Source organism: Plutella xylostella, chromosome 13 (assembly GCF_932276165.1).
Source record: "Plutella xylostella chromosome 13, ilPluXylo3.1, whole genome shotgun sequence".
Classification (NCBI taxonomy): domain Eukaryota; kingdom Metazoa; phylum Arthropoda; class Insecta; order Lepidoptera; family Plutellidae; genus Plutella; species Plutella xylostella.
Window position 1 is genome coordinate 3,359,255 of NC_063993.1, and position 21,412 is coordinate 3,380,666.

At 40.7% G+C, this 21,412-nt stretch overlaps 1 protein-coding gene across 1 annotated transcript in view; it reads right to left on the reverse strand.

Moving 5' to 3' along the window:
- Positions 1–7,846: 7,846 nt before the first annotated feature.
- LOC105392528 (zinc finger protein jing) overlaps positions 7,847–21,412 on the reverse strand; it is a 76,616-nt gene continuing 63,050 nt past the window's right edge. The window contains exons 2-6 of the mRNA XM_038112118.2: positions 16,781–19,394; positions 16,225–16,404; positions 14,232–14,373; positions 13,283–13,493; positions 7,847–11,653 (exon numbers count right to left, since the gene is read on the reverse strand). Coding sequence (XP_037968046.2) covers positions 11,263–11,653; positions 13,283–13,493; positions 14,232–14,373; positions 16,225–16,404; positions 16,781–19,394 — 3,538 coding nt within the window. The 3' untranslated portion in view covers positions 7,847–11,262. The remainder of the gene's footprint in view (positions 11,654–13,282; positions 13,494–14,231; positions 14,374–16,224; positions 16,405–16,780; positions 19,395–21,412) is intronic.

A 21,412-nucleotide genomic window follows, 5' to 3' on the forward strand; every position in this document is an offset into this window, starting at 1 on the left:
AAAATCCTTGGTGATTATCAGTGTGGCTTTAGACGCAACCGTAGTACAGTCGATCAGATCTTCCTCCTGAAGCAGCTTATGGAGAAGAAATGGGAATACGCGCAGAGCATCCATTCACTTTTCGTGGACTTTACTAAGGCGTACGACAGCATTGATCGAGAAGCGCTGTTCACTATCCTACGCAACTTTAAAATACCGGCAAAAATAGTGAGCATGGTTGAGGTTGCCACAAAGGAGAGTAGGATGAAGGTTCGTGTTGGAGGAGAACTGACGGATGTGTTCGCGGTGGTCACCGGTCTAAAGCAGGGGGATGCCCTATCGCCTATGCTTTTCAACCTAGCCCTGGAGCATGTTCTCAGAGGAGTTTTAGAACTTGACTTCGGGCTACAACTCAATGGAAAGCACAAGGTGGTTGGCTATGCCGATGACCTAGCGGTGCTGGGCAAAACAGCTGAAGAGGTTCGGAAAGCTGCGAAACTCCTTGATACAGAAGCCGGAAAAATTGGTTTAAGAATAAACCGCGGAAAATCCGAATATCTCCACATGAAGCGCTACAAGGACAAGTCCGTTCGCAGACAAGACCTGCATGTTGGAGATGTGACGTACAAAGGGGTCTCCCGGTTTAAATACCTAGGTTGCACTGTCACGGATACGAACACTCGCGACGAGGAAATCGATACCCGCATCCAAAGCTTCCTGCGCTGCAGTGCCGCTTTGCATAAAGTGTTGACGTCTAGGCTTCTGAGCAGAAACACCAAACTCAGAATTTACAAAACGGTAATAAGACCGATACTGATGTACGGGTGTGAGGCCTGGACGTTAACGCAGAAAGAAGAGAGCAAACTGCTGGTGGCGGAACGGAAGGTCCTAAGGAAGATCTTTGGCCCAAGACAGAGATAAGTGTACAAAAGGTGGACTTAATGCTAAAAGCAGTTTGTTTGTTTAATGCAACAAGATAGGGTCGAGTCAAGTGCAGCAGCATTCCAAAACTTAATTTCCCGTAAGCTAGAGTAGCCCTATCCGTGGCGTGCGCCGGCGCAGGGAATTACGCACCGTTTATGATTTATCACAACAGCCAATCAGGAACGAAATCCGCGTTCATCTGTCTAAGAGGGGGTTTACATGCTGACCGTGGCTCGGGCAACCTGGGCCATGGAAATAAGTAAGTATTCTAAATATCCATCAACAAAACATAAACTTTTTCCTAAATTCTATAATAATTTTTAAATAATTTCCCTAATAAAGAAATGGAATGATGAAAAAATACCTACACTTCCCCTTATTAAATATAAATGATCTTTTTATATTTAAGTATACTTCTGTATAACTATAAGTACTGTAGTTGATAAGCAAACGCAGCTAAGCACGGCAGAATAAAAATATCTCTACTACTTACATATAAACATTTACCTTACTTTATGCGCCTTTATGCATGAGATATCGACGGACGAACTATAAGTAGACGTACCTACTGAATTGTAAAGATTATATATTATATAGGATACCTAGTACCTAGACCTAGGTCTCCTGGCGCCACAGGGCTCAAGTCTCCAACAAGGGGCACGATACCATCTTCGTACGCTATGACTAATTCAATTTTTCACGCTTTATTATATCTTTCGATACTAAACTTGACAGCTCCGACGTCCATGGCAAAGGCGAACCTACCACACCCTACCGCCAATACAATAAGGACTGTATTAGCTTGCTTGATAATACCACTGAATGCTATTATAGGTAGATCCGTGTATTGGTACTCTCCGGAAGGTTGGGGGGGTCTACCATGGCTGGTGGATGTTCCTATACATTATGAAGCTGTCTTCAGGGTCTGTGGCCCGCCCATTTTATTGGTGGAGTAGTGTGAGCCGATCGCAGATAGGAGCTACATGCCGTATGCTGAATCTTTATAATGTACTAGCTGTTCCCGCGCGCTTCGCTTCGCCTTAAAAAGTTTTTCCCGTGGGAATTCCGGGATAAAAAGTAGCCTATGTTCTTTCCCAGAGTCTAGACCATATGTATACCAAATTTCATTCAAATCCGTTCAGTAGTTTTGGTGTGAAAGAGTAACAGACAGACAGACAGACAGACAGACAGACAGACACAGTTACTTTCGCATTTATAATATTAGTTAGGACTAGAAATAAAGTTATTTCAATTGGAAAAGTTTTTAACAACATATACAAAGCGGAAATGAAACGTAAGATAAAGACAGGAAATTCCATGTGATAGGTTAAACATATACCTACCTACCTACACATTTCACATAATCGAAATTCACTATCGAACGAACAAGATGCTCACTTAAATACAGTACGGAGTTCTACTAAATATTGCTTTCAAAACTTACCTAATCTCACAGATTACAAAACATACAAACATGAAATATTAAAGTTCAAACAATATTCAATTCAATCGTTCACAATTATTTGCAGTCAGACCACGGTGTCCACAGTGCTTCGTAGACGAAATACAACACCAGCCGCCGCCGCCGCCGCCGGGGCAGCACGGATGTCGTGGGTAAACAACGCAGGCGACATTGTGGTACGATACGTACTACGATATACGGGTACTTTAGAATGTTATCGATATAGTTAAGAAACATTTAGAGCCTGTCTCACAATGTCTGGATAATGGCATAATGAATCATGGCTACCTGTGGGATAAAATGCGCATGTCACTCGATAATTATGTTTCAAACAGTGACATCATGCATTTTATCCCGCAGGTAGTAAAATGGCATTTAATCCATATTCATCCAAGTAAACAAGGGAGTGCATATTCCAAAAAAAAAAACCTTCGGGACAAAAAAATCAGGCTTTTGGAGTGATCTTCAACTGTTCAGCATCAGGCACGGCGGAGTCCGGGTCGATACTTCCACTACGTCACATCACACGTTGTAGCAATCAGACCACGTGACTGTGAGGTAATGGCGATGTCAACCCTGAACGCTTCTTCTCAACAGAATCTTCTGGAATCTTCCCGTTGTTCTAGAATATGCGAGGTTCAAGCGAAGTCTTCTCTTCTTATTTTGGAGTCTTGACAGATTAGTATATAGATACGGTCTTACGACGTAAAACGCATACTTAAATCCCGGTTAAATAATTATGATGCCGTTAAATATTTGTTTTTATCGGTGTATTTTAAAATGCTTTATTTTTTGACAGAAAAAGATGATGCGTCGCTACGAGCCTTCATTCTTAAATTCCATATTATGTCTATGTCTAGTCATAAATAAGTGGTTTTCAGACTTTTCAAGTAGCTATATAGTCGCATTCCTTTATAACTAATTATATGTATAAGTAGGCTAGGTATCTACGCACACAATAAGTAAAAAAATAAAGATGGCTGTTAATGTGAATAAAAAAATAAACCATAACACAACCCAAGGTCTTAAAAAAAACCCTTTCAAGGAGTGAACTACTGGTTTTACCACTATTAAAATTATTGATAAGATTTAGAATTCTTGATCTGTCTGTATGTCAGCCAGTAAGCGTATACACAACTACACATATTTATCAGATTGACACCAATGATATTGTAATGTAATTGACACAAGTTAAAATGTTAGTGAATTATTTATAGCTCACTTACCTCCGTAATACGGAGCCCTTATCAGCACATTGGATCGCCCTTGCTGCTGAATTTTGAAGAACTTTCTAGAACGTCCTGTAAAGTTACAAAGCAAATTTATTAGACTCTACTACGTTGACTAGGATCTCCTCCTAACTTATTATATCGTCAGTCGAAAATATACACTCACGGGCAATGAAAAAGTTCCAGTCAGAAAATCACCAAACAGTTATTCCTAAGCGGAAAAGGCTAGCTTAATTATGCCGTCTGTAATATTAAAGGACTTTTAAAAGCTCACCAGAATATAACCAACTAAAAACGTAAACATTTTGTACAAATATCCTAATCAATGTATAAAAAAGTTGAGGCCATTTAGTTTTGGAATTTTGTAAGTGGAACTGTTTCTTTGCACGTGAGTGTAGAGTAAAGTTTAAAAAATAGGGAAAATAAATATTATTATTATTATTTATTTATTTATAAACATTGCAGTGATACATAGGGTACAGAAGAATTCCCACAAAACCAATATTTTTGGTTTGACTGTGGGTAAACGGTGACATTTACTAGGCTACTTATAAAAAAAAAGTAGTCATGGTAGGTATTTTTTTTTCAAAAACCTTTACGACTTAATTTTGTTCAAACAAAAAAAATACGATGTGGCCATTTGTATAAGTCAATGAATGGGGCAATTGTAATAAGCTTATGACCCAGGTAAACCTAAGTAGAAAAGAAAATAAAGAATTTTAGGTACAAACAAACAATCTATCTTTCATCAATAATTGTGAAAATAAGGTGAAGCGTCATAAGTCATTTGTAAATTAAATTTTCAGGCCACATCTCAATGGTTTTCTACTTTTAAACCGACTTCTAAAAAGGAGGAGGTGGCCATCTATATTTTTTGCTAGTTACCATTTTGATCTTTTTTGTCATTGTATTTTATTAATTTTTTTATATATTATTACCTTAAAGACGTGGAAATTGAGGTAAAATATAAAAAATACTTGAATGTTTTCAAAAATATATTAAAAAAAAGATTGTTACTGGTTAAAATTAAACAAGACTGACTATTGACATATGTATTTATATTACTAGGACTGACGAGTTGCTAGTTGATAATTAATAAGTTTCCCGTCGGAAGTTTGTACAGTTTCATAATAATTCCTAACAAAAAATATAAACATTTCATTGATAAAATTATAGTTCCTTAGAAAATACTATAATAATAGAAAATAAGTCAGTTAAAGATAAAACTTCGCATGATAGGATTTTTTTAAAAAGAGTTTTACTTTATTGGAGTGATTTTGACTTTATTGATCCCTTAACTTCAAAATTATGAATTTCTCGAAAAGTTTTCAATTATGCGTAGGAATTGCGTAAGATCATGATGTAAATCTTATTTCAGTAAGTACCAACTAAAAGTTTTAACTCAGTCTGTACGTACTTATTATTCAAAGTGAGCTTTTTAATGAAACCAGTAGGTAGGTAATAAAGCTTATGAAGGAAAAAAATATACAAATCTTACCTCGAGACTTTGTAGAGCTTTATTGGAAGTGCTTGTGACCGCTGCTCCAGACGTGATGTGCTAAGAAAACAGAAAACTTTGTTTAATTTCTGCCTTTTGATTTAATTAACTTGTTGGCATTTTGTTTGCTTTAAGATTTAAAGGATTTCCATAACATTATTTTTACTTAGGTATTTGAATTTCTGTTTCTCGAAGCTCTAGTATGCCAAAAATAACATAAGGCCTATATATAACTAACAAATTACGTACATAAAACTGTAACAAAGTTTTAAAAAATCCACACCGGCTTTCTTAAAATTCGTAGGTAGGTAGACAATTTTGTAGATATTTTTATTGTGCCTACCTATTTATTCAGTACACATATAAATAATCAAACCAAAAAATAGACCTACACTTATATAAATATCAAGTTATAAATGGAAGCTTACCAGTCCCGGGTACGTCCGGCTTTGGCGACGCTGTGGGCAGGGAGTGTGGTCCGGCGCGGGGCGCGGCCGCCGTCGGAGTTGCTGACGAGGCATCCTGCACGGTCAGGAGTCACACACCTTGTTAGCCTGAGTGATGACTTCATGGGAAACATGTGGGGTTGTAATGTTTGACATGTATGTGTCTGTTGGCAGGCGACGGGAAGTCAGCAGCTGACGCTATCCATACGAACTAAGGAGAAGAAGAACGCGACGTAAGTTCGTAATGGAGACAGTGGTTCAAAATTTACCTTAATTTACTTTATAACTGAATATTATTTGAATATTTTCATTTTTTCATTTTGCAATAACTTTATCTAATATATACAAACTGATTTTAATCGTTATCTGTCAAGTCATGTATAATAGGTACCTACTTATTTTATTACCTAGGTACTTGTTTAGTATAGGTACTCTTTGTGTCCAAAACATATATTTTATTTTTCTGAAAAAGTTGAGGGCTAAATAATTAGCGGATCTTTTTTATTAGTGTTGCTAATTTGTCATACATAGTTTGTAACGCCTGATTAGTGTCATATTGCCTTGTGAAACATTTATTGAACGGTTCCCGTGCATATAACAAAACACTTCGATGCAACTTAGGTACTTAGGTAGGTATGACCTATGTACTTCACAGATATTATTAGGAATTTCATTTGCACGTTGTATCAACATGCATGTACTCATTAAAAACGGCCATACGGCTCGTGACCTATCACGTGAGTACAAATGTACTTAGCGAAAATCGGGTGGCTCGTTTGCGAGTCACCTCTGATTACCCCTTCGGCGATTACGAATGTGTCAACATTTCAACATGCATCTCATCCCTGCCTGAAACCAACGGATGTACCTATATACTTACTTAAGTACCTAGTTACCTTAGACAAAGTCCTCATCCTCATCCATCTACTACCTGTCTAACGTCGTCGTCGGCTCAGTAGGTACGTGCGTTGAAAGGCGTCCCACTCCCAAGCTACATGTCAGTCTAAACAACTTGAGTTCCTGAAGTTGTTAGTTTATGTACTTACCTAATAAGTAGGTATATTAACTATACAGGCAGTATTTTTTCAAAAGTTATATTTAGGTACTAGCTCTGTTGCCTACCACCTGAAACGCTCTATCTAACACCCTGTAGACCTGTAGCTGCTAATCCTACTATAGTTAATATTATAAAGGCAATAGTTTGTGAGTATATGTATTTGCTTTGTGGTGTGTATGTATGTTTGTTACTTCTTCACGTTAAAACGGCGGTAAGCTATTCTCGACCACTAGTCTTTAATGTCTACTGTCAGTGGCACGGGCGCGATGTAACGCCTTGTAAATAGTAATAATTTTGCAATGAATTCTAACACTAGACATTAAAGACTAGTGGTCTAGAATTGGGGTCGTGGATTAACACATAGACAACTTTTTTTTTTCATAGGAAACTTTTTATACCTAGGTACCTACCGAAAACCGAGTGGCGAGTGCTCGTTCGAGGATACTGTCTCGGAATCAGGGTATGATCGTTCCTACACTTACTCTGGTATGTACCGGCCGTCATTTTCATATTGTTTCATAAGGTTAGACAGCCGGTTCTCAAAAATAATTTAATTTTAGTTTAATAATTTCACAACCGGATGATCCAGTACTTAAGGGTAGATTATCCCGGGGTTGCTTAGTCAAGGAGACCTGATGAAGGCCAATGATCTCGCAATAAGAGTAGCAAAACACTGGAGGAAGTTAGCTTAGTGCATTCACACGATCGAAGAAGAATCCCAGGGTAATTACCGGGATTTCAATGTGAATGATAAAATATTGCCTATTCGATAGGTATAACATACCACACCGGTGGGTGCAACAACGTGTATACCTACCTACCCTACCTACAAGGGTTCACAGGTTACAGTTGTGTTATGCTTAACAACTCTAATAACGTCTACGTCTATCAGTGGAAACTTGTAAAATACCCTTTACTGCTCATTCTATTGTTAAACTATAAATTTGTGCTGTAAGTTTTCCTAAAAGAAAATAAATAAATGTCTATAGCACCTACTCAAAGTTTCCATTCTAATTACAATATTTTTATTATTATCGTGTTTCCAGGTCAAGTTAAAGCTATTTCCGTCAATATGACATGAAAGAATGCGTCGCCGGCGTCAGCTTACTCACATGTTGTTATTTGACTCTCTAGGTACAAAACTAATTCACATCAGCGTACAGCGTGGTTATTTCCATTGAATTTTGCACTCGTTGTTGCATAGCTTGGAACTACTCGATAATAACAAGGGTACAAGTAAAACACAGCAGGTTCAATCATACAATATTGTATTTAATATAAGATACATTACTTGTGACAGGTGGACAAACCATTGTATTAGAAAATCTTAAAACCAATACACTGAACAAACTTCGAGGTTTCAGCTACAAATTAACATTATTATGCCCGAATGTGTGATAAATTAATTGAGGTAGATAACCCGGCGTACGCTCGGGACCAAATTATAATTATTTTCGGATCTCAACTTAGAGGGATTACGCAAATAATAAGACAACGCATTAAAATATTATACTATATAATTAAATATCTACAAATTGAATATAATTAGTGCACACTATTAGGAAACCAGTCGTTCCGCATAGTCGCTATTGAATTCTCGTTAAAACATTTACAATAAAAGAGAACATTCATATAATAAACGCATATAGGAAACATGAGACAGACAACGCCTCTCGAGAACTATTCTATTCTAACCACGCCTCGGCAGGTCCCGGACTGCCCCGGCGGCGGCGGTACACGGCCGGGGCAGGGTGGCGTCAGTGCCCGGGCCTGCCCGCGGCCGCCCGGCTCCCTAACAATCTCTGGGAGCTCGGACACCGCCCACTCTCCTTCAGCTACGGTCCAACCTATACATATCTAAGAGGCGCGAAGCAAATTACAGTAAAAGATCAAAACTATATACAATGTTTCAGGTTTTGGGCATTGATATGATAGGCAGGCTCCGCGGCTGTAATGTGTTTCACGCCCTCACAATTTCATTGTCCATGGAAATAACAATGGGAAAGTAATCATCAGTTTACATACAAAATTGAATTTGATACCCTTAAATTATTTCATCAAAAGAATCTAATATGACAATATTAAGAATGGGCTAAGTATTAAACGGGCTAAATGGTACACAACACTTAAAAAATCTTATTTTTGATTCGATACTTTACGACTATTGTGTGGCAGTGATAAAATATATCGCTTCTCTTAGTTTAGTACCTAATTAAATTGCTTTTATACAATTTAGTGCCTCTAAGATGGCGACTCACAAAATATATCTTATGATTATTACGACAAACTTTTCAATGTTAGCAAAATAAAATTTGTACTTTTACATGTAAGCAGTTCTAGGCCAAATGTGCTGTGATTTAGTCGCTTATACATAATTTTGTTCGAGTACAAGTATGTAGGTTTAAGGAGAAACAATTGCACTGTTTTGCACTAATAGAAACTAAGGATTGAGCGTATTTTCCTATTAAAACCTAAGGGACTTTCAAGAATACATTTTGATTATTGCAGAGAACCATTTCAATCAATTTCCGATTATTAATTGAGATCAAAATCGAGTCCATTAATTAAGCAAAGAACAAAAATTTGTTTGCCTTTCGGATTTTGGTGTCGAATTTCACTAGTAAATTAAATATTACGTCAAAAGCGAGCCAATAAAATATGGCACTTTAATCAGTGCGGAATCGAAAATAATCGTCTAAATACTAAATTTTAAATTTATAAAAATAATCAGTACTTTGGAAATGTTCCAAATAAAGAGTCCTAATATTATTCCATAGTACAATACGAACCGCCGACATTCCCGTCGCTCAGGCACCAACTTGACTAAAGATACAATTGCCTACTTGACCACATACATACCGGACCGGCCATGTGCACTATAATTTCAACTATGTTTCATTCAACGCTATTTCATAAGTAACTCACATGGCCAGCGTTATGTATGTGGCCTCACATATCCGGAGATCAGCTTCGAATCCAAGAGTCTATTCAATCCAAATCGAAACTGTCCACATTACATTATATACCAATCTGTAGCATTCTATTACCAACTCTGCGCCGCACAAGCATCGATCAATATAACCCTCTTACAGACAGGCACATGCTCCCAACAGATGAAGGCTAAAGGTCCCTCTATGTATAGACAAATACAACATTTCCTTAACATTACTCTAGGGGCACCTTACGCACTACAATCAAAACTAGTACGTACAATCTCGGGTATATTCTTCACTTATGTATATTGAAATAGTCGACTCGAATCAGTTTGATACATTAAATTTATGTCCACGTAATCCATCCTAACTTAACGCTATAGGCACTAACTAAAAACACTAGCGAGATCGTCTGAGCACAGAACACATTTTTTTCACTTGTATAGTCCCTTACGACTAAAAAGGCATTCAAATCTGACAACTTCTGTATAAGTGACATCAAAAAATGTTTACATCTAAATATGTTGGTCTACACCGGCTATGAACATTTAAATAATTGGCTTGTAAACTATGATACTGTAGAGTGAATAAAGCTACGGCACGCAGCGACAATGTGCGTACGGAAGTAAATCTATTTGTTCTTATCACAAACGTTTATTGCTAACAGTTCATAATATTTGTCGTTAATATTTCATAGAAATCATTCTAAAATTTGAATCATTCATCGTTGACAAAATTGCTCATCGGTTGCAATGCAACATAACAAGTACATGAATAATATCAAAATTCAGTAACAATCCAAAAAGACTCGGTACATAAAATACAACTTCGAATGGCAGTGATACGATACGAGCAATTACAATAACATTATCATTTATACTTGGAGTTAATTGTTGTTCAGACAGTTGTTGATTCCGTAAAGCGTTTCAAAAACGAATCCACTTTAACAGTTGGATATCAAAATGATTAATTCCCTAATACTAGACTGCGAGTTTTCGTTTTGATATGACTACACGGATACTGATATAATAAGTGAACACTACGTCGGTATATTCAGTACTAACTGCACTTCGTCAGGCACTTGGTGATTCATGAAGCGCCCTCGCGCCGCGTCGTCATGACCACTCGCCCTATCACCTAACTTATCAATTGACTGGAAATTAAGATTGGCACCTCGAAAAAGCGAAAGCAACAGTCGAGACGCGGGGTAGTAATTATTACTAATAAAAAACCACATCAATAAAGCGAAGAACGCAAATTATCCTAAAGTAGGAGGAATAGTCGATCCGTCCCCGTCATGTATTACAGCTACTATGTACATTATTGGCAGTGTTGCTTCCTCGCTGGTCGCATCTCCACGGCGTGTCCGCGCGTGTACGAACTCCTAACTAACCTAACTCACGGCGGCCGCTGGCGGACCGCCGCGTCGTCCTATAGTAGAATACCTTAACAACCGCTTTTTACATTTCATCCTAACTATTTACAACTTTGTTCCTTTTCTCTAACTCAATTACCGCTTAATCGTGTAGAGGCTTAAAATGCCGTTTTAGATCAAATATAAAAGGTAATTATCAGTCTTGTTTATAAAAAATTTACTCTGCTACATCGATATTGTAACTAGCAGTCTGTGCAAACCGTTCAATCTTTGGCGAGAACAGCGACGTGTCGTCCTGCCGGCTGTATTAGAATCAACATTTGCCTTGTGAGCGAGTCCCTAGCGTGCAACTTTCAAGCCTACCGTCCGCAGGGCCAGAAGGCGTTGCCTCCGTGGCGCCGGCCCATCTTCCGCTTCTTGGCGCCGCTGACCTCCACCTTCTCTTCTTCCTTGTAGATGATGGGCAGGTTGTTGGCGGGGCAGTCCTCCTTGGGCTCGACGTTCTTCTGTTTGGCGATGAGGTTGTTGAGTAGGCGCGAGCTGGTGCAGTGCCGGGCGGGCAGCAGGCGGGGGGCGGGGCGCGCGACGGCGGGGGCGGGTGTGGGGGCGGGGGGCGGCGGCGAGGGGCTCTTCCTGTAGGAGGCGCAGAACTGCTCGTAGACCAGCACCTTGGCCGGCGCGGGCAGCGCGGACAGCTCCACGCGCCGCGTGCGCCGCACCTCGCGCTCCGGGACCCACTCGTCCTCCAGTCTGTGGAGTGAACAGGCGTTGAGTGCGTGAATGTGGGCGGCCACACAGAAGCAGAGCTGCTGCAAACACAGATGGTGTCACAAAACAAATGCAGATTGAAGACGAAGCAAGTATCTGGAATAAGGGAAAGAGCACACGGAATGGTACAGTTCATAATGTCGTGATCTTGTGTTTGCAGCATTTTTTGGGTTGCAATCCTGAATAAAAAGTGCTACGGAAAAAGTTTAAACACCGATCATGCAAAACAATACAACAATGGTTCAATGGTTAAAAAGTGAACTAATAATTATTTACAGCGAATTTAATTCGTCAACATGCCAAATTATAATAAGCTCTTTACCTAACACTTTTCTACAGAAGTTATTTTTAAAGGAGGACTGCGAACCCGAATAGTTGCTAGCAGCAGATTCAAATCCTAAACTCACAACGAAAAGAAAAGTAAAACCCTTCCATCCATATAAAAAAAACAGAAAGTTCTAGAATCTTCATAGTTAAATTGAAGGGAAATCGTTTTGTACTTTTGTTAAATAAACCGTTCTGAATGCTGGCAACTTTGTGTAATTTATTTAAATACGAACACGAATGAATTCAGAGATGCCTCTGTGTGGCTACGATGGAACAAGTCACGTGCACGGCTAAAGCGTTGCCCGACGACGAATACATTGTCCAAAACCACTTCTACCTACGTTGAAATTAATGATGAAATGGATGACAAATTATAAAGAGAAAAGTGCCGGATAGCCACGTAAATCTATAAAATAAACTGACAACCATGCACTAGAAAAGTAAATAAATTAGTGCATGGCAAAAGCTGCTATTGATGTAAGAAATTTTACCTTGAGGTTAGTAATATCAAATTTAAAATATCAAAAGCGAAATAATAGGTAACTTTAATGGGATGAGACATGTTACATGAAATGTGAAGAAAGAAGTCTACACGTACAGCCCACCTGAAGTTACCTGACTACAATATTGTTTAATTACAAGAACCCCTGCTGTGTCGGGTAAAACCATAAAAATACCAGATTAGAAATCAATCCATTTGAAGTATTTGTTTACGGTCTGCAATGAGTATCTCATATGATTCGTCTCAATTTAATGGTGGTCTCCGTCTTGCTAACAACTCATTGGATTATGACATCAATACTGATTTAGGTTAGGTATGTGTTAGAACAGAGATATAGTCACAAACTCGAAAATGCCTTACCTGAAAAGTATACAGTTTGAGTAACTCATAATATTAACATCAAAAATCATAGGACAGTAAGTGGGTATATCAATCAGTATGACCAAAATATCGTAAACCATTTTTAATATTTTTATATTTCAATCATACTGATGTACATATGTGATTTAGCATTAAAATACATCGGTACTGATCATCATTATCATACTTCTCCTAAGTTTCTCTAAATATGCGCCCATCCTTCTGGATCTTCGCTCCATACTACACTCTCACTCACACTCATTTCAACGCAACTTCGCTCACTGACAATAATCGATTTATCACACACTTAAAACTAAAGCAAGCGCAACGGATCCTAGAATTAGTACATATTTTGAAGGATCTTGGCGTACAAAACGCACAAATTAACTCCCAAACCAACCAATAAAAACATCAAAACTTACATATGCGGTGGGTAGTAAGACACGAGCGCCTCCCGTCTCTCCTCAACCGCGTTGTACCGCGTGGCCGTGAGTACCGCATGCAGGGTCAACGTGTGGGCGCCCTGCGGCTCCCGCAGTGGGCACGAGCCGCCGAGCCGCCAGCGCGTGATGCGGCCGAGCCGCCACGCCAGGCCCTCCATCGTGCCCGCGTCGAAGAAGTCGAACATGCGCGCTGGAAGCGGATAAGAGGTGGTTGTAGTAATGTAAAAAAGATGTGCCAGAAAAAAAATGAATACTAGCCGCGGGTACCAACAGGATGCATTGTCATTTTGTCAATGATCCGATGGTGATGCAGACAGTCTTATCATAAATCTTATAAATTCGATCGTTAAGTTTTCGTAGACATATGTTTCGTAGATATCGTAACTGTGTTGTAGAAAGGACTTTTCATTACATTTCTTTTTACATTTTGACATACATCTATTTACATACATAGTGCGCGATTTCGAGTAACAACTATAAAATTAGAAGAACGAGCCTAAATAAATTGTCCGACAACATGTGGGCACACTCCACCACAGTAACAAACGTGACAAGTGCACTTTATTAAGTGGAGCGGAAACTCTATTTATAATTTTAATGCACCGACACCGCGCGGTCTAGACCAAATAAATCAAAATAAAGAGGGAATTTCCGCACTTGTGAAAATGAATCTAACAAGTTTTTGGAACTGGTTGAAATTACATTTGGTAGAAATATTCAGCTGTACATGTGCTGTGCGTTTATATTTTAAGTTGTGGTTATGGGTATAAATATCAACAAAGAGGCATGACAATGTTTACAACCTAACTGAAGTTAAATACCACCAACGATTTAAATAACTTATCTAAGTGCACTCTCTCAAGAAACATGTCCATCCGTTTCAGACCGATGCCACAGACATATACACACTTAAAAATGCTGTACTCACCAGACCAAGGCTGTCTCCTATAGCGCAGCTTCTTGCCATTCCTCCGGAACAGTTTGGGCGCGGAATCAGCACTCTTCTTGCTGGTGTTGGACCCTGGAGCTTGCTCGTTGAAGTGGTGGTTGACGTGGCGTTCCAGCAGAATCTGCAACGTGACAGTCACATGTTAGAATAAGACGAGATGTAGCTGCTGCTGTGAGGAATCCTGACGTGGAGGCATACCTCGCGAACCGCGATTCTATAGACGAGAGAACGAGGAAAGTAGAACTAAAAAATCTAAAAATGTAACGAATAATAATAGTTTACCACAATGCGGTGACGAAATTGACGAATGACTTTAGAACGACGAGTACTTATTGACGACTGAAATATTGAGTTGATGACGAAAAACCTTGTAAAGTTTAAATTGATACTTAAATGACGAGCTATGCAACCATGTGAGGATTTCTCAGCAGATGGAAAAACATATTCAGAAAAAGAGGCGTGAAGAATATTATTAAGCATCGTATTCAGAGTCTAGAAAGTATTTAGTTAGAAAAACTGAGTTATAATCTTGGAGGAAGTTAAGCACCTTATCATCTTATTTATCTCCATGGAGTGTAGGTAGGCCATAGGTCTTCCACATAGCTTTAGCTGGTACTGAAGATTTGACGAGGTTGAAATAATGTTCGTTGTACATATAATATGATATTGTTAAATATAATTAATAGATACATATTAATAAGATGTTCTTTCTTAAACTATTAGGTACTTGCGAATGCGATCGTTACACTTGGTCGGGGACTGCCATCGAAGTTGGATAAAAGAAACAAAAGGGCCTAATAAATTTACTGAATGTTCTAGAAAGAGTCAGTGAATTTATCATACAATAAATAAATAAATGTAGAATTGTAGTAGCATCTGGCATCCTCTTGGATTCCTTTGGGAAAGAGAACAACACTTTACAACACGATACACAGGGATAGAATAGAAGACGACCATAATACAGCAACAGTCAGAAACAGCAGATAAATGACGATGAATTAAATAGCGAATAATATGAAATAACACTAATCGGACGACATTTTTACCAAATTTAGTCAACGATGACAATATTCCAATTAAAATTTTAAACCAATGACTTATTTTACTATCTACGAATTCTTCTGATGATGACGACAATTATATTAGGGTGAATTTATGACGACATGGTTTTAAAAGAATCTAAACTGATACGAAGACAGAATAAGTCTAATTATACAATAAATTTCTCGATTTAAGATCTTCATCAATGATTACAAGTGACCAAGTGATCATTAATTTGACAGACAGAGACAAACGACCGCCAGAACGAGATAGACAATAACCCAGTCAAGCCTGTGTGAAAAGGACAGATCGCGTTATTGTGGATTCGTTTTGACGATGCGCCGCCGTACCGCCCGCACAGCTGACAACAGGAGACCTTTAACTGAACTCTGAGCCTGAACCTTACCTTGATCTTTATTCCTTCATAAAAGTGGAGCGAAACATACTTTCATGAATGAAAACATTGTAGGTTATTGAGGTGAACAGATAAGAAGTCAGGTAAATAGGTGAGGTTGAGGATCTTTGGAGAGTAAATATGTGGGTCAGGGTCAAGGGACGCGAACGCGACACTGAGCTATATCTCGATACGGGCACAATTTTATACGAAAACAGGCAGACGGCAAATTTCTCTATACCTTTTTGAACTAGTCCCGATTTAGCTTTGTGTTACGTGCTCCGGGAGTAGGATACCTTCCACCTTCATTTCAACGGTGGCCTTTGAAAGATCACAATCTTAAAATGCCTTAGCAGGAACCATTTGACGTATACGATACATCTCTACTGGATACGAATTAACTCTATGAAAAAAAACACTTCACCGTCCTCTAGCGATAATTTTAACCATAATAAGTTCCTGCTAAAGCATCTTGATTTTCCGCCGACCACCAAACCCTAACCAAGCCACACCAGCGAGCAAGGAACGTAATTGTACCTGAGTGGAGAACCTCTTGCCGCAGCCGTCGACGATGCACTTGAAGGGCTTGTTGCCGCCGTGGGACAACGCGTGGCGCTCCAGCCACAGCCGCGAACAGGACGGCTTGCCCTTCACCTTGCACGCCTGCCATTGGCAGGTGTAGTTCTCGCGGCCAGCTTGCGTTTCCACGTGGTCCATCTGGAAGTGGTAGGGGTGGGTTGTTTAAGAGACTGTTAAGGTAGAGGTATACCTGTTACTAATCGTCTCGTATATGTCTCCTAAGGAGACCCTAATACAGATACCTAGCAAAAGTAAAAAGTTTTCAGCATGTTTTCATTATCAGTAATGGTCACCGTAATTATGGTCTAATAAAATGCATGTAAAATTAACTCATTGCGTCATGAGTATTCATGACCAAAGTCACCTTTCGAAACAATCCATCTATTTCTGCGATGCCATGTCGCAGTCAGACAATGAGAGGATTTTTTGTGATAGTGAGGTAGGTCGCGGCTAGATGAGTTGTGGCGTGACCTTGATTTGATTTATGATAAGGAAAAAACAACATCGGTCTTACCTGTAAGTGCTCTAGGAGATCAGTGTCACTGTCCAACTCCCTATTGCAGTTCTCCCACAAGCAAATGGTAACTGTAGATGACGTGTCCGTGCTAGACGTTCTCTTGTCTTTCTCTGTTTTCACTAGGCTTTTCGGTGGAAACCGAAGCGTCTTGGGCTGCTTCAGGATAGGGCTCTTCTGTGAACTCTGCACGTCCATGGAGCAGACACTCACGCTCAGGGACAGGGAGGAGTCGTCATCGCACTCCTTGCTAGCCTGCGAGTCGCTCGGCGAGTCGATAGACTTGTCCGTCCCTATACCAGACTCGGAAGACTCGGTTGTCGCACTAGAGTAGTTTGACTCTATCACAGAACTCTGCACGTTAGATGAAACGTCCTTCAAAACAGTTATCTGGGTGAATATGGTCTCCTCTCTCCTCGCCACTTCTTCCACTCTTCTTATTTCCTCACTCGTCTTCTCCATTCTCAGTTTGTCCGATTCTACTTCAGACTTCTCATCCGTAATTAAGTCCGACGGAATAAATTCTGGAAGCTTCTGTGATAATTTGCTCACTTGTGCAAAAGGCCTCGTAAATTTATTAGAATCTAATGGGACATGATTATTGTTGACTGTTTTCGACAGCCACGGTATATCACACTTGGAAGTTGTGCTATCACTAATTGTTTCTGGTTCCTTAACGGTGCTACTGGGTGGGTCGGTGCCCTGGATGGGGTTGTCGGGCGGCTTGACGGGCGCGATGGGGATACTGCTGGTGTGCAGCGGTTGGCCCAGGAACGTGGGGACCATGGGCGCGCCGCACGACGAGCTCTGCGTCGACGATGCCGAGTAGGTACTAGTGCTGCTCCACGTCTCCTTAACGTTCATATTTGGCACTGATGTGACGATGAATCCCGACTGCGAAACTAGCATCGGATGGCTATAGCTCACAGCGTAATTTGGTTTTGGCTGGACTGTCATCCCAACGGGCGGCATGCCAGGTACGTTCTTGGTTCCAACCGGCATCGGTTGAGACGAAGGCGGCATAGTTTTATTAACGTTTGCATACGGGGAAGCCATTGTGTTTGCAAGTTTCAAAAGCGTTCCGTTTATTAAAATTTGCGCCGCTTGCTGATTTTGCATGTGGTCTTGTCGTTGCGCAGTGAGTTGTGATGTTTGAGGAAGGACAAAGTTAGGTATTTGAACGACCGCACCGTTTAGATTTTGAACGAGCGGAAACACAATTTGGCCATTCAGCTTCGTCGGACTTGAAACATTGACGTTTTGTCGCCCGAATGCCGCCATATTATTGTGAGGGTTCACTGACTGAGCTGGAATACCGTTCTGTGGTATCCTGAGCGTTGTGAGCATGACATTGTGATGCGGCATGGCCACGAACGATCCCAAGTTAGTGGACGTTACTGTGCCATTACACTGTTGCTGAAGGTTGAGTTGGTGACAGTTTTGAAAATTTGTAGCAGGTACGTTTAAATTACCGAGACTACCGTTCACTGCCATCGGAACCTGTCTCACACCATTTGGAATATTTATGTTTGCCGTCGTGTTCGGATCACTTGGCACGTTCTTGACGGGCGAGCCCTGCACTGCATTAACACAATTTTGTTTTTGAAGCTGAACCTGTTTGAAATTGTTTGCTTTTGACCACGTAAGGTTCTTGCTGTTAGCGATGCACGCCGATGACTTGCGGTTTGTTCTTTTGGTTGGCTGCGCAGACTTCTTTTGTGTTTCACGTTTAGCCGGCGCTAATTTCGGAGCTATAGAATTTAAGCTGATGTTGTTCGATCCACACGTGACCCCATTCATTTTGCTGTCTAATTTAGTTGTAGATGTTACAACATCATTCGTGTTCGACTTGGTTGAGTCGGGTTTAGCTTGTGTCACTCTTAATCCAACTAAATCGTTACTAGCTGCAATCGGCATTTTACGTTTGACAGGACCTGTAACTTTCTTGTAGACGATTCCATTGGCGGATGGGTCTGGTGCTATCTTCATTTCGAGTCCATGTTTTTTATTGTCCTTCAACCCGTTCAGCTGTCCATTCGGCATCTTGCCCTTGGGTTGCGTTTCCGGGGCTTGTATGTTATCGGTAAAACCGTTAGCCATCGGATGTGACTTGACGTTTCCATCTTTAGGCCTGCTGTAGTCTATGAGGCCATTAACATTGCCGTTGCTGAACCCTTTGGCGTCCGAGCTGTTAATTTGGGTGTTTTTGCGCGAGGCGGCATCGGCTTGTTTGCCGACGTCCATCAGGACCCTCGGGTTGAAGGTCTGTGACAGAAAGGAGATGTACTTCTCAAGTTCGTTGGTGACGCCGTTCTTAGGCTGACACTTCTTCTTGGTGTCATCGTTGTTGATATTGGCGGCGTCCCGCTTGAGGTGGTTGTGCGGCTTCATCTTGTGGTTGAAGTACTCCGTGATGCGGCGGTGCAGCGGCGGCGGCGGTGGCAGCGCGCGGGCGGCGGGCGCGGCGCGGCGCGGCGCCGGCTCGCACGACCAGGGCGGCATGCGCGCGCACGCCTCTTCGCTCGCGTCGCACGACTCGGGGCTCCGCGGGGACCCGGGCTCCGTGATGTCGCTACTGCCGCTGCTTTCTGTCGGACTCGATACTGCTACGCCACTGTAAATAAAGAGAACAATGCGTTATGGAATGCTGCTACTTCAAAATTTATCTATGACTGATCAACAATATCATGCTGAGAGCCACTTGGGGTAGCGTTTATCAGAATACAGCATGTCCAACAAAGGTACGTAACGTACATTAGTCACGTAACTTTACTGAAAGAACTGATCTTAGTATACCTACCTATAACTGACGAAACTATACAACCACTTATGGGTTAATGGATACTTTGAGGTTGATCAGATCTGAAAATCTACGGCATACATAGATCGAAATCGCCAATGTAAGAAGAAAAAACTAGCTAGGGCACATAACGCTTAAGTACAGCATATTGTCGGGTGCACGGATGCACGGGCCGAGTCAAGTGGCGTCGCGGGAGCAACGACCTGCAGTGACGCAACGAGACGCTACACTGACCGCGCCGACTATACACGATTATTATTTTTGGACACGTGACATTCAGTGCACTGCATTACGACAATAAAAACAGCGGGCATTCGAGTTGGCGAGCAATCAATCAAACCACCTACGAACCCATTTAAAGGGAGGCGGAATTTTGAATAAAATGTATTTTTTACGAGCGGAGAGTTTATTTTGGGAGCGTTCTTGCTCATAACTCGTTTAAAATCTTTTGTGGGGCGTTCGTTCTACAGGTAAAATGTCAAATATATTTTTGACACGTATGTTGCCTATGCGAGTGTTTCGGAGTAATCTGAAATGCGTCTTGTGGAGAGGGTAGACAAGCGTTAGTTTCAGATGAGGGCGGAGTGGGTGGCGCAGTTCCCACGGACGGCGGGGCGGGGGCGTGGGGGCACCCTCCGGCGGCTCCCCACTCTCCCCTCCTCGCTTTGTAAAGCCGCAGCACACTCATAACTAGGGCTGTTCTTTCCCTTAATTTTTCACTACGGAGGAGGCTTTGTCGCTACTAATTGACCCAATTTTTCTTACAACAGATTTTATGACATTATTTTCATCTAAGAGATTCTTATTTCTTTTCGGCTTCATTTTTCTTTGGCTTCACGTTTCATTCCAGTATTGAAACACAAAACTTTCATTTGTTTCAAACGCATCTTGATGACATTACCATAATTATTGACCATAGCAAAACATCAAACTTATAAGTTATAACTTACTTCTAGTTCTTTGGCAAAGGCGTTACGCCTTACTATGAGTCTCCACTCCATAAAACGGCTAACCGAGTTTGACACGAGCTGCATCATGTATTGAAATTGCATCCAAATTAAAACGCGACACACTAGTTCGAAGTGCATATTTGAATGTGTTTTTTGCGTATCGCGAAAGCAAAAGTGGCCGTGTCGTATGTAGGTGAAGCGGAGTCGAAGCAAGGTCGCGGGGACGTCGATTTCGGCCGTTGACCCGCGATCGGCGCGCTGAATAATGTTGCCAGCCGAGATCAATCCGATTTGTTTATTGTTCGCGCGGACCTATTTGCGCGTCTGCGGTGGTGCGAATTCCGCGTAGATAACACTGCTCCGCTAATTTGTTTCGTAATAAATTTGCGATAGCGTACGTATGTATATTATGTGTACTTACTTAATGGAATTGAGATAATAGTAATACTAATGTTATGCAATGGATACGTAGATATATTTACATTTGCCGAAACTTTTATATCTGTTAAATGTGGTTTATGTTTGAATGATCGATTGTTACTTTTTAACCGACTGCCAAAATGGAGTCTTTATGTAATTTTTTTTTTTTAATCAATCACATTAATAGATAAATATAATCTCATGTGTTGCATTTCACTAAATTATCCGCGGACAGTTAGTTATATTAAATGAAATAATTAGGCGGAACTGGTCGGTGCATCGCATACGGACGATGGTATCTGTGCGGCAAATTATCGCGTGCGCTGGTCTCTTCGAACGGTGATGATGCGTCGGGGCATGGGAGAACCACCCCTACGGTACATGACAATAAGGATCATGAAAGGTTAATGATAGTGCAAGAACTGTAGCGTATCGCCCTCGCCCTTTGAGCGCTTTGACGCA